A 13311-nucleotide genomic window follows, 5' to 3' on the forward strand; every position below is an offset into this window, starting at 1 on the left:
AGACACGCCATTGGCCGGGGGCTACGGAAGAGGGCGGAGACTACGAGCTCCATTCAACAGCATCCTGGTATTGATTCAGACAGGTGATGCTTTAGTGCTGAAAACCATGAAATACATTTTTAAATGTTTGTACTCACCAGCAATTTTCAGTGGAGACGTGAGAATAAATAACGAGACATGTACAAAAAAAGAATCTTGTCTTTACTTCAATTTTCAAAACCTTCCCACACACACCTCATATCCACGCTTTTCTCCAAGTTGTTCCTCCGACTTACGCTCGAGGGCGCCAGAGCACAGCACAAATATCAGCCGGTACAAAAAGCTCAAAAGTTCAGAATAAAGACAACAAAAAACGAATAAAGGCAACTTGGACATTAAATCATGAAGGGACAATATCAATAAACACAATTTTCACTCTTTTTTTGTCATTTGGTGTCCCCGGTAAGGCCAGAATATCATCACGGGACAGTTACTGCATTGCTTGATGTGCCACATTTTAAAATAAAAATTCCAAAAGTTACTGAGTTCACAATTCAGAGACAAAATGGCGGGCTTTAATGTCATCTATATATATATATATTTTTTAATTTGAGTTTTGTTTATCAGTCTGCTTTTTTTCTTTAAGCTGATATTTACAATGATTTCTGCTAGGTGAGGTATGAAGGAACTCAACACGCAAGCCCCACTTCTGCTTTGGATTCAACATGATGATGATACTGTGATTGTTTCATGTCTTGATTACCAGATTGATTCAAAATACCTATGAAAAGTTCAGGCACTCTTTGTGTGACGTTAATAAATATATATTGGGGGGGGGGGGGGGGCGCTGGTTCTGATAACAGAACTTTGCATTAATTTTTACTCTATGGTAGTTTTAAATCAGCGCAGGAGCTTGTGTGCCAGTCAGTGTGTGTGAGGTAGTGTGTTGGCGTCAGTGCTGGTTGTCCGAAAAAGAGTGTGTGTCAGGTAACATTCATCTTTTGCTTTTCTGTGGTGGCGGCGGGGCATTTATTTCACTCAAAGTGCTATTTTTAGATACAAGCATGGATGTCAAGTGATGGTTATGTAGTGAACGAGTAAAGGGCTCGCCAAATGTTTTTTTTTTTTTTTTTAATTTTCCCCAAAATCCTCAGCTCTCGTTGGCAGCCACCAGCTGGCCCAGTCCCTGGCGCACAAACACGGCCTGGATGTCCTTGGTCTTGATGCAGAAGTCGCAGGCCCACACGGCGGCGCTCTCCCTGGTCAGCAGCCCGTAGGCGGGTTCAGTCAAGCCCGTGCAGTCACGGTGGAACCAGCGCTGGCACGAGGCCTCGCACAGGATGGCATCCTGGTCGTCGTGTACCTCCGACATGCACAGGCCGCAGGGGAACACCATGCCAGGGCCGCCAAGTTTCCCAGGGCCCGAGCCGGGCCCGGCTGAAGGTGCGGACGGACCGGGTGGCAAGGGGGACTGCGTGTTGGGGGTGGAGTTAGAGGGCGGATTGGGGTTGCTTCCGGGGGTGTTGCTGCCGTTGTTATTGTTCATGTTGTTCTGACCCGAATTGGGGGCAGTGTTGGGCATGGGGCCGCCGGTACCTGGGGTGTTGTTCTGCTGGTTGTGGGAGACGGAGCCCGGGGCAGAGTTGGGCGGAGTGGACTGTTGCTGCTGCTGGGCGGAGTTGTTTGAGTTGGGGGTGTTGGCATTGTTGGGGGGTGGGTGCTGGGGCTGGCCCGACCCATTCAGGGGGCCGCTGGGGGAGGAGTTGGGGTTGGGCTGCGGCTGCGCTGAAGGCGGCTGTCCAGGTGTGCTAGCATTGGGCTGCTGGATGTCAGGGTGGCCCGAGAAGTCTCCTCCAGGCTGTTGTGGACCAGAGTTAGGAGGAGGTCCCGGGGTGGTGTTATTCGGAGGAGGGGGGCCGTTAGGGTTTAAGTTAAGCTGCTGTTGCTGCTGCTGCTGAGGCCCAGGGGGAGGACCCCCTCCGCCAAAGTTCTTTACATCCTCGTTGCCAGGACCCGGTGGGCTGGGACCAGGATAGGGGCCGTCCTGCGAAGGGGGGAATTGTCCTTGAGGGGGCATACCTGGTAATCCCCCTAACATGTTGCCTCCAGGACCACCACCCATCCCACTCATCATGTTCATCCCCTGACCGGGCCCCATGCCGCCCATGGGAGGCATGGGTCCATGCGGGGGCCCTCTGGGGCCTCCTCCACCAGGTAACGGCGGGCTGTTGAATGGGTGCCCGCCCTGTCCATGTTGCTGTTGTGGCGGCATACCAAATCGAGGATGAGGTGGACCCCCTCCTCCAGGGCCTCCCATACCACCTGGAGACAACATGGGGTTAAAGCCTGACCCGGGGTGCATTGGGGGACTAAAGTTCTGTGGCATATTGAACTGAGACGGACCCCCGGGAGGGAATCCACCACCTCCCCCTCCTCCCCCACCGCCGCTCCCTCCCGCTCCTCCAAAACCAGGCATCCCCACAAAGCCCAGCTGGTGGTGAGGTGGTCCAGCATTGGACGGCGGTCCAAACGGTGGTCTGCGTCCTGGTCCAGGCTGTCCACCGCCCGGCCCACCGCCCGGCCCACCCATGAAACCCATACTACCGCCCCCCATCCGAACCGTGCCACCATAGCCGCTTCCTCCACCTGCACCTGGACTGGGGAGGAACGGGGCAGCAGCAGGCCCACCGCCTCCACCGGGCCTCGACGGTGGTCCAAAGTCATCGTCAAAGGGGTTGGAGGCCACCAGGTGGTCCACCATAGGCGTGGGAGGGGGCGCAAACTCTGTGAGGTGCGAAAACCCCGATGCCTTAATTTAATGAGAGAGAAATTTAGTATTAGCACAAAGCATCACCTATTTATATTTGCTTAGACATCTCTTGGAATCACGTCACATGCAATGAACTCAAACGCTAACATATTTTTCCAGAACATTCCGGTCATGTCAGGTGTTTGCATTTATTTGAGTGTGGTCATCAATCGAAACTAACCTGTGACGTGGACTTCCTCGCCTTCTTCTTCTCCGGGCTCTTCATTTGTGAGGCTGCGAGAGAGTAAAAAAATAAGCAGAGAAAAGGTGGGAAAAAGGGAGAATGTGTTATTATGAGGTTGGTGGACCACCAATTGAGAGAAGCGCCACATTTGAATTGGCCAATACCCCTTAGTGACAGAGTGGATCAGCTTTTTGAAATTATTTTTAGAACTAGGGCCTTTTATTAATTTTGTTGCCTGTCCCACGTCTGACAGACGAGATGAGGTCAATGAAGCGACATAGACAAGATGCTGTACATCCAGGCGGTTATTATTAGAATCGCAAGGAAAAGAACATGTTGGGGGGGGGGGGGGGGGGAGAGACAAAGGCCACAAACAAGGCAGAAGATGAGGGGAGGACAGGAAAAAACATGAGGAGACTGAGGTACAGTGAACTCCTGCCTATTCACAAACTCACCGAATCACAATTTTGTTTCTGTGGAACATAACTAAAAACTATATAGGGTGTCCCAAAAGTTTCAGATATCATTTGGATAGACGTGAAGCCATCAGTATTTAACAATTGAAGCTTTGCAGTTTTTGTAAACACTTCACTGGCTCATGGACATTGAAGCAGCATAGCAAAATTGCTACCTGGCCCCGACTGGGCAAACGCCTGCTCTGAGAGTTCAAGTGTTTTCATCAGTGGTGTTGATAGCAGGCCTTCACTGTTCTACTAATCCCATTTTGAGAAACTTGCCATGGATAGCGTAAATGATAACACTTGCTGGAGCAGTGTGGTGGCCATAAAGCTCATCAATTGCAAGCAGGGATAGAAAAAAACTATTGTCCGGTGGCAATTTTGCAATGCTGGAAATTGGCGAGTCGTGGAAATTGTCAAATGCTAATGGCCTCACAACTGTGAAACCTGAAAAGATAGAGAAAAAGGAACTGTATAGTCACTTGTAGCTTTAGTACTGAAACCCCCTAATGCAAAATTGGGTGAATTTCACTTATTTATTTATTTTTTTACAAATATCTGTCATCTTCACAAATTAATGACCAACCTAGAGTGTTTAAAACAGCTTGCTCTCGTTGATGGTGCAATGTAACAACAAACATAACGTTTTTTTTTTTTTTTTTTTAGGTTTCCTGAAAGTGATTTGAAGTGTTTTGGATATGAGAGGATTTCACTGGACGTCAGTGAATGGTCTCCATATCTTGCAGGTTCCCACCAATTGTGGATGGATTCAGAACCCTGACGTTATTGATTAGTCGTAATTATTCAATTGAATTAATGAGTTTGTGAATAGCGAACCGGAAATAGGTGAGGATTCACTGCCCCAGTCCTAGCAAGAAGTCTAGAAACCTCTTTGGGAAAAACAGCCACCACCAAGGATAGTCAGGTACATATAGGGTGGGGGCTGACACAGCACCAGTGCAGCCTAATGGATGAATCCAGTCGGATTTTGTTCTTTTGGGGGAGGGGGGTTGATGAGGGGGGGGTGAGAGTCAATTTCCTACCTTTGCCTCGTTTTCCTTGTCCCGCCAGTAGTCTCCCCGATTCGGCAGCCATTTAGCTAACACTACTGCCGGTGAGGTGGCGTGTCACCGTTCATATGCAAGAGAAAAAGGGGTTAAAAATGACCACGGCGACGGCGAGGACGACGTCTACCACCTCGGGGACATGTCACAACGACACACGGCTTCTACTTGGGTGACTGGCCCAGGTCTGTCACGCCGGGATTTGGTTTCCAAATCAACGTCAGGTCATACAAAAAATATATAAATAAAAAAATAAATAAAAAAAAATCGGAAGTGAGCTAGTTATTACGCCAAACCACTCTGCGCTCGGAGTTCCAGTTTAAACCAATGAACGTGTCCTACCGTCTCATGTCTACAAATGATGATTTACAGATGTGCTAGGTGGCTAACTAGCCACGTTACCCCCAAAGTGGCTCGCTCGTAGCCGCGGTTCTATGTCACAAATCCCCCATTAAACACCCATAATTGTGACAAGTAGACGCTTATCACATCACCAAAAAGAAAAGAAAAAAGAGAGAACAAGCAACCGTTGCGGGCCTTTTGGGGTGGGGGGAATGTTCTTTTACTGTGCTAGCGTTAGCTCGCAAGCTAACAGCTAGCCATCCTGGGGAAGCAAAAAAAAACAAAAAAAAAACGGTACCCTTTCTCCGTTGCTCGCGCTGCTCGTCCCGTTTAAAATTCAAACTCCCCGGCGGGTCACGGCCGGCAAACCGGTCCTCGCTCGCACGGCGTATGCTTGCTGGTCCAGCATTTAACTCGAATTGGTGAGGAAAAACGCGAATGGTGCCATAATTTGTCTTGGCCTTCTCTCTCGCCACCGGACAAAGAGGGACGAGCAGGAATAGCACGAATCGTGGAAGATTCCAAGTCGGCATAAAATGGGGTGTTCAGTTTATCACTCAGAAAGTTAAAACTAATTTAAAGTAGTTATAAGCGCCAAATCAAATTTATTATTATATAAGAGTGAAAATAGTGACGTTTAGGTCAAATGAAACGTCAGTATGGATTTATATTGTTATTTTTATTCAATAAATTCTGTCGGATTTTACCCATTGCTACGAGACATCCATTTTGGAACCGACCACTTTCCTAATGTGCAGCGTTTAATTAAAGCCAAGCGACACTTTAATTATAAAGCCAATTAAGAACTTTAATTATGCAAAGTAAGCATACAAAATCACAGTTTATGCCCACTGCTTGATCTTTAATAAAGAAAATAACACTGTATAATATTATACTTATGAAAACATACAGAAACAAACATCATTTAAAAGAAAGTCAAGAAATTGAAATATTTTTGCTTCAGTTCAATGGAAATTGTGCAGCTCCTTCTGGTGCCTTCACACCAGAAAGGGCATTCACACACATGATGCGCAGTACACTGAGCCAGGCTCAGATCCTCTGCAAAATTCAGTAAAATAGCCGTTCTTTGCAGCGGATAAAGAATATATGCCTGTGAGTATTGTTATACCATGGAACTTCATTAAGATAGGAGACTTTAAGGCAGTTTTGCTGAATACACAACATGTCTTTCTCTCTTCTAATTGATAAAAAATCAACAGGGAGTGGCAATAAATAGCTTATATCCTCTTTTCTGATGAATTGATCACTATCTGTCGACCAGCCGCTTGTTGTGAAGTGAGTTCACTGCCACCATGCAGTGCTCTTGCTTCACATTTTTGCTCTCAAGTCAAAGCCATAAAGTCATCTGATTGACGTCATTAAAAATAATGCTATTCTTGGTCAAATTAGATGCCATCAAGAGTTCATAATAAACATTCAACTGCATATTGCATCACTGTTTTGTGCTTAAGTCATCCAATGCCAATGACTATCATATCAAGCCATTGTTGGTCCACCCACTTTTGACTTCACAAACACCTCCTCCTTCCTTTCCCCCCTCTTTTTTACTCTCACTGTGCAGCCTGAAGCCTCGTTGTGACTTGGCAAAAGTTTGAATGCCATCCTGGGAATGAGACCACCATCCCGAATCAAGAAAAAGAAGAGAAGGAGGACTGAGGTGCAAGATAAATCCCAAATGGGTTAAGTAAGGATGGTTGTTAATTTATATTTTTCAGAATAGACATAAAACTGCTGATTTCAAGCTGAGGTGGCATTTTAATGTCTTTCTGAGATGTTTTAAGGAAATCTTTTGTTGGACCACTAGAGAACTTTGAGGAGAAACCATGGCGAGGTGGTTCAAGGAGTTCCCCATCAACCTGAAGAACGGTACCAAAACGTCCACCTTCAAAACGAGTCTACGTAAAAACTCCTCCGGGGATGGCGCCGGACTAGTGAGGTCCATCCTCCTACCCGGACAGAACCGCAAAAACTCAGCCACGGAACTGAGCAGGGGCCAGAAAGACGGCAAAGTGCGGGAGAGCCTCCTCGTAGCCGGAAAAGCCCGCAAGAATTCCAGAACGGAGCCGGCGGTAATGGTGGAGGAGATCAGGAACGGGAAGAGTATAGCAAATAGTGCTTACATCGGCAGAATGATCCGTGTGGATACGCTGGACAAGAGCCCCAACTTTGACCCTGGTACTGTCATCAGTCACCAAGTGGTGCCGGATGCGGACAAACAAGCACAGCAGTGCAAAACTGACACGGTATGTTTTTGAATAAAATCGTAAAAAATAAATCATATATAAATAAATAAAATTAAAATACATAATAAATACGACTACAAATAATATATTTAAAAAATAATAAATAAATAATAAAATATTAAAAGGTTTCTTTTATTTAAATATTTCTATATCATTTAAAAAATAAATTATTTTTGTTTTATAGCTATTATTACCATATATTGTACGCGCCAAATGCTGCTTCACCAAATACATTATTATCCCAACACACTTATAAGCCTGCTCTGGTAATTGCCATTCATTTTTTGGGTAATTTTTCCAGGATTTTCAGGATGATATTATGTCACCTAGTGGCAAACGTTTTCCCCGTGTTCCCTAGCTCGCGATCCTGGAGGACTATGCGGACCCCTTTGACGCCCACCAGACCAGAGAGCAACGGGAATCGGAGCGACTGGGTGACAACGATGGCTACATGGAGCCCTACGACGCCCAGCAAATGATCACTGGTATGTGTGTTTGTTTTTGTTTTTTTACACACTTTCATGCTGTAGCGGCAATTCCCCTTCGCTGTGTGGAACCCCCTGGGGTTGCCGCGGCAACTACGGGGCGCTTAGACAATGGGTGCAGTTTCCTCTTTCCTGTCTCTGTTTCCCGGTGCTATTCTCCACAAAGGAAGTGGGCTCCTAATGCCCACCTCCTCTTCTTCCTTATATGGAGTCGATGGATCATTTATCAAAAACTTCCCAACGTCCAGGAAGAGCGGCAGTCTGTCATCCAGTCAAATGTTTTCCCGACCTTTCATTGCATCACACTATTGTTTGTACCCTCGTACAATGCCAGTGCGGTTTATGCGCGGCGATTTTAGTCATTGTTGTACTTCCAGGACGTGATGTGATTTGATTGAGTTTTATTTTATTATTAATTTTAGTAACATGTCGCCAAGTCACTTGTTGCTAGGCAGAATTCCATAATCATTTGAAACACAGCATTGAAAGAGCAGGGAGGTTTTACTGGTTGTGGATGCTCGAAGGAAATGTCACAGGGGTCCCCGCAGGCCAGCTTTTATTTTTTTTTTTTTTTTTTTTTTTTTTTTTTTTTTTTTCTTCTGCTAAGAGCTCAGTATTGTTCATTCGGAAATGTCATCATCATTGCTCTTTTTTTTTTTTTTTTTTTTTTTTAAATATATATATATATATATATACACATATATACATACATATATACATATATACATACATACATACTTTTTTTTTTTTTGTGTGTGTGGGTGAGTATGTGTGTGTGCGTGCGTGCGTGCGTGTGTTTGTTAGCTCACCAGAAAACCTATTAGAAAAAAAAATCTTATACCGTTCACCTAAATCGAACACCAGGAGACCCGAGGGGACCGAAGAAAACCAAGGAAGGTGAAATCCAGCACCGACCAGACACCCCCCACCAGAACTCCTCCCCAGCCCAAGAAACATCCAGACCCCAACAAATCCAAAAAACATAAAGTCAGGGAGGCCTCAAGAGACCAACGGAGAGACCGAGAAAAGGAAGGAAGGACAGACGAAGCCGCGTGAGATCCGAGACACCAGCCTCCACCGATTCAATAACCTGAGGAGGAAACAGATTGTGTCTGAGTTTCGGTAGATGCTGGTGTGGTGGATCTGGCATGCATGAAAATCTCCACCAAAGAGGGGAGCCGTCGACCCCCGCCGGAACAGAGCAAGCGCAACACCTCAGGGCCCCCCAGGCCGCGGCAGCGCCAAAGGACGACCCCCGGGCCCCACCAGGGCCACCGGCCGGAGAGCAAACCCAGGAGCAGGAGCGCCCCCCGCCCCAACACGGCCCGCGCCCCCGGCCCAACGCAGCAGGACGGGGCACTGCAGGCCCACCAGGCACCCCACCGGCCCCCAACCCCCGCCCCCCCACCACCCCCCGCCCCCCATCCACCCCCCGCCACCCACCCCAACCCAGCCCCAGCCGCCCCCATGCCCCCAATCCCCCAGACACCCCCCACCCCCAGCACCCCCCCACCCCGCAACCCCCACCACCGCCCCCCCCCCCCCAACAAAGCCGCCCCACCCCGACCCCACCCCGACCAACCGGCAGCCCCCCAACCCCCGACCCCCAGCCTCCGGGGACCACCCGCACCCAGGCACCGGCGCCGAAGAGGGGCCGGACAGCGGAGCGGAGAGGGCAGCCGCGCCCACCCCACCCCCCGCCGTGTGGAAGGACGGAACACCGGGGGCAGAAGGGGGAGATGGGGGCACCGGAGGGCGGCCGACACCCCCGAACCCCAGGCCCAGCGGGGGAAGGCCCCGGTCGTCACCCCAGCGTTCTTTGTGAAAATTAACCCCTGTTACTGAGTCCGCCAGCTCGCGGACTGGCGAACTCTACCCCTAAACCGTGAATGTGACCCCACCCAGTGTATATACAAGTGTGTGTGTGTGGTGCATTAAAATTAGGAGCAGGTGAACCGGAGCCGATGGAAATGATATTCCCACGCTCCGATCCACCCGCCACCCAAGCATGTTGCTGAGTGTATGTGGTGCATTAAAAAAAATAGATAGGGCGGGGGGGGGGGGGGGGGGGGGGGGGTGGCGACACGGACAGGGGACCGCAGCAGGCCAGCTTTGATGCAGACGTGACTTTAATCTTCATCATTGCATTCCGTCTCTTGCAGAAATCAGACGCCGGAGCTCCAAAGACCTCCTACGAGTGCAATTGGAAGGGAGTCAGGTCATAATGGAGAGTGGCCATCCTGAGGGAAATGGAGAAGGCGAAGGTACGCACGCCATGCCACAATATTAAAGTGGAAGTCAACCGTAAACATTTCTTGACAAATATATGTTATATGTGAGCTCACTAGTCTAAACATGACATTCTGATTAATATTACATTTGTGGAATAAGAGTTATAAAGCAAAATCCAGACGTTTTTATCCATCTCAGGGGGCAGCCATTTATGAAGATGACATCAATGTTGCTCAGGTAACAACCGATTACAGCACAGCTTCAGAAAACAGGTGAGCTGTGATTGGTCGTTGCCTGAACCCTGAGCAACTTTGATGTCATCTTCAGTCGACAGCAAGTTGCAAAATGAGATGGATAAAAAACGGCTGGATTTTGCTGCTTAACTCATATTCCACTAATGCAATATTAACCACAATGTATATATAGACAAATGGGGCTGCATAGAACATATTATTGTCAACAACAAAAAAATTGGGGAGGGGTGACTTCCCCTTTAAGTTTGCCTGCACGGTCCAGAGTAGCAGTTCCCAAACTTCCATTCCAAGCTCCAACCACAATAATAAACATTTTGACAAAACCACTCTATTCCCATATTGGACCTTGGCGCAGGTGTGCCTAATGAAGTGTCCAGTGTTTATTCAACCCGACTGACAATTCGGCTCCAATCTTGACCCCGCAGCTCACTTTGACCGCCTCGAGGGTCCGCCCAAAGACGACGCTCCCCAGAAACAAACGCAGAATCAGCAGCACACGAGGCAGAAAAGCTGGACGCAGAAAATACTGAGGTCCTCGACGCAGACCCAGTTGTCGTCTCCCAATCCTGAATCTCTCACCTGCTTTGTTGAACCCACACGACCCCTGGAGAAACAGAGGTAACTACCCCCAAAGCCTCACAAGATGGGGCCATTACTACATACACATGATTGCCCTTCATTTGCGTCTCAGCTGGTACCATGGTTGTGTGACCCGTCAGGAGGCCGAGCTTCAGCTGCAGGCCTGCAAAGAGGCCAGCTTCCTGGTCCGAAACAGCGAATCGGACAGCACCAAATACTCCATCGCCCTCAAGTGAGTTGTTGCCTGCAAGTGCTTCCCAAATGATCTCCCAATGCATTTAGACCACGTGCTTCGTTTAAGGTACAAATATAATCGAAAAAAACGTCCAAAATAAAAGCTACATAACTTAACTTAAAATTGACCAAACTGAAAATCACAATTCTGTCTGTGTGTGTTGCGTGTTTGTGATCCAGAACAAGTCACGGCTGCGTCCACATCATGGTGGCGCAGACCAAAGAGAACGGCTTCACTCTGGAGCAGAACGGCTGCGTGTTCCCCAGCATCCCCGAGGTGGTGCACCACTACCGCACGCGCCGGCTGCCTTTCACCGGCGCCCAGCACATGACCCTGATGCACCCCGTGCCTCGCACTCTGTAGCCCGCACCTCCACTTCTGCCCGCATCGCACTCACTCAGGTATACGACATCACCTCAGGTCTTTATGGACCAAAAACTACCACTAAACAAAATATTTAAAAAAATAAAAATAAAAATGCAGGAATTGTTTCATGGGAATTACTGGTAATATGCTATATGTATTGTACTATATATCTTGGAAAATTAAAAAAATAAGTACTTTATTATATATGTATATGATAATAAATATTCAGTATTTTATTTTGTTTGATACAATCTAATACTTTTGGTATTATATATTGTTCCTAATCAATGCATGTCTTTGCGTTGCTTAGTTTTAATTTTTAATACCAGTCTTCCGTGCCAACACTTTTAAATAAATATTGTTTTCCAGCAATCGTGTTTACATTTGTATCAATTAAATGTCTGAATTTTGTATCTATATAATATAATAAGAACATATAGTATATACTACAGGCCAGGGTGACACAAAAAACGGGAACTTTTTAACAATCCAATAAAACCAAGAGGGATGGAAGAACATATTTTATTCAGAGTAATTAAAACCTTTAAACATGCCATTTAAGAAACAATGTTTGAATTTTCTTTTTCTTTTTTAAAGATTCGTACAGGAGGATGTCATCTACAGGACGGAATTTAAAAAAAATAAAAATAAAATTCAAACATTGTTTCTTAAATGGCATGTTTAAAGGTTTTAATTACTCTGAATAAAATATTTTCTTCCATCCCTCTTGGTTTTATTGGATTGTAAAAACGTTCCCGGTTTTTGTGTCATCCTGTAATATACACGTAAACAGTTTCTACTCTTTGCTTACCTCTGGTGGCCATGCTTCGTTACTACACCACCATTCCCAAAGACAAAGAACCGTTTGTTGTGTTCCTGCAGGAAAAGACATGAATAAAACGCTTGTCATAGCACTTAAAGATAAGATAACACACAGGCCAGCGATTTGACGATGCCTTGGAGCACCAAGAAAGATGAAAGAATGCAGGCAGGGGACGGGGGTTATAAAAAAAAAAGAAGTGTCACCTTTAAGTTTGTTAAACACGCTAAACCAACACAATGTGCCACCATTTAAAGTGCCTCTGATTAACTCAAAATAAATTGCTGTTCTAGTTTTTATTTGTTTTGCAATCTAACATTTTCATCACTATTTAATGAAAAAGTGTATAATTTTTTTTAAAAATTAACATGCCATTAAAAACAAACTAAACACGTCTTTGCCTATTATTTATATCTGATGTTAAACACCGGAAACAGTTAAACAGAAGACATTTTAGAGCTCCGCTTAAAAAAAAAAAAGTTCTCGATGTTCTCGATGTTATTTGGGCATTTGCTATAAGGTGGAATGCAATTCAAAATAGTTGAACTTCAAATGAACCATTGCAAGCTTTACCACGAGGCGTACAAAAAAAAACAAAAAAAAAACACGTAAATCAAGTTGCATCAAATTGGCAGCCCGCCATCCTCGAAAGGAAGCCGTATTGTCGTTTTTGGCCCGAGCCCTGGCGGATGGATCGCAGATGTTGCCGGAGCCAGACGCACCCCAGCTTGCATGCATTTCTCGTGATTTGTTGAGATGAAAGCGAAAGGCATTTAAAAAAGCTCCTCAATGTCTCATAAAGGTCCCAAAAGCATCAATAATGAGAAGAGCAAAACGCAGACGGTGGGCGTTGTTGATGTCTGCTCTCGGAGGGGACCGTCAAAGCGTCAAAACATGTCGCCCTTCCCCTGAAGAAACAACCTCCTTACAAACATGCTCGGCTGACTGAATGAGGCTACAGACGTTTTATATTGTGCTCTCACGCTCAAAAAATTGGGTGTTTCCATATACAGGCGGAAAAAACAAGTTTTACTTATCTTTATGAAATGTCATAGTGATATCAATCATGAATAGGGCCACAAAAACGTCTCAAGAACCCATGCCTGAAAAAACACAGGAAGTCCGCCATTTTGGTTTGAAGCAGCGTTGTTGTTTTGTTTGGGTCGTGAGTTCCTGACATCTGAATTCTTCTGAGATTTGTTGTCATATTGCTACTGAATTCGAACCATGTGTCGGGATA

General features: G+C 46.3%; 2 protein-coding genes across 2 annotated transcripts; one reads left to right on the forward strand and one right to left on the reverse strand.

The window, feature by feature from the left end:
* Nucleotides 1–180: 180 nt before the first annotated feature.
* pygo2 (pygopus homolog 2 (Drosophila)) lies at nt 181–5284 on the reverse strand. Its single transcript, XM_086062587.1, has 4 exons — nt 5135–5284; nt 4474–4538; nt 2970–3022; nt 181–2788 (listed from the first exon to the last, which is right to left on the reverse strand). The coding sequence occupies exons 2-4, from the start codon at nt 4523–4525 to the stop codon at nt 1130–1132; spliced, it is 1764 nt and encodes a 587-aa protein (XP_085918713.1). The 5' UTR covers nt 4526–4538; nt 5135–5284; the 3' UTR covers nt 181–1129.
* A 1127-nt stretch (nt 5285–6411) lies between these two features.
* On the forward strand, nt 6412–11721 carry LOC147157560 (SH2 domain-containing adapter protein E-like). Its single transcript, XM_086063100.1, has 7 exons — nt 6412–6541; nt 6662–7100; nt 7459–7585; nt 9748–9849; nt 10497–10689; nt 10763–10882; nt 11065–11721. The coding sequence occupies exons 2-7, from the start codon at nt 6681–6683 to the stop codon at nt 11246–11248; spliced, it is 1146 nt and encodes a 381-aa protein (XP_085919226.1). The 5' UTR covers nt 6412–6541; nt 6662–6680; the 3' UTR covers nt 11249–11721.
* The last annotated feature ends 1590 nt before the right edge of the window (nt 11722–13311 follow it).

Source organism: Leptonotus elevatus, chromosome 19 (genome assembly GCF_054856555.1).
Source record: "Leptonotus elevatus isolate MCC_2025b chromosome 19, RoL_Lele_1.0, whole genome shotgun sequence".
Taxonomy (NCBI): domain Eukaryota; kingdom Metazoa; phylum Chordata; class Actinopteri; order Syngnathiformes; family Syngnathidae; genus Leptonotus; species Leptonotus elevatus.

Excerpts from the sequence above, each read along its gene's own strand:
- pygo2 (XM_086062587.1), bottom strand. The coding sequence starts at position 4,525 with ATGGCTGCCGAATCGGGGAGACTACTGGCGGGACAAGGAAAACGAGGC. Across the intron at positions 3,023-4,473 it reads ACAAGGAAAACGAGGCAAAG|CCTCACAAATGAAGAGCCCG; the intron begins GTAGGAAATTGA and ends ACTCTCTCGCAG. Across the intron at positions 2,789-2,969 it reads CGAGGAAGTCCACGTCACAG|GCATCGGGGTTTTCGCACCT; the intron begins GTTAGTTTCGAT and ends CATTAAATTAAG.
- LOC147157560 (XM_086063100.1), top strand. The coding sequence starts at position 6,681 with ATGGCGAGGTGGTTCAAGGAGTTCCCCATCAACCTGAAGAACGGTACC. Across the intron at positions 10,690-10,762 it reads CGACCCCTGGAGAAACAGAG|CTGGTACCATGGTTGTGTGA; the intron begins GTAACTACCCCC and ends TTTGCGTCTCAG. Across the intron at positions 10,883-11,064 it reads AAATACTCCATCGCCCTCAA|AACAAGTCACGGCTGCGTCC; the intron begins GTGAGTTGTTGC and ends TTTGTGATCCAG.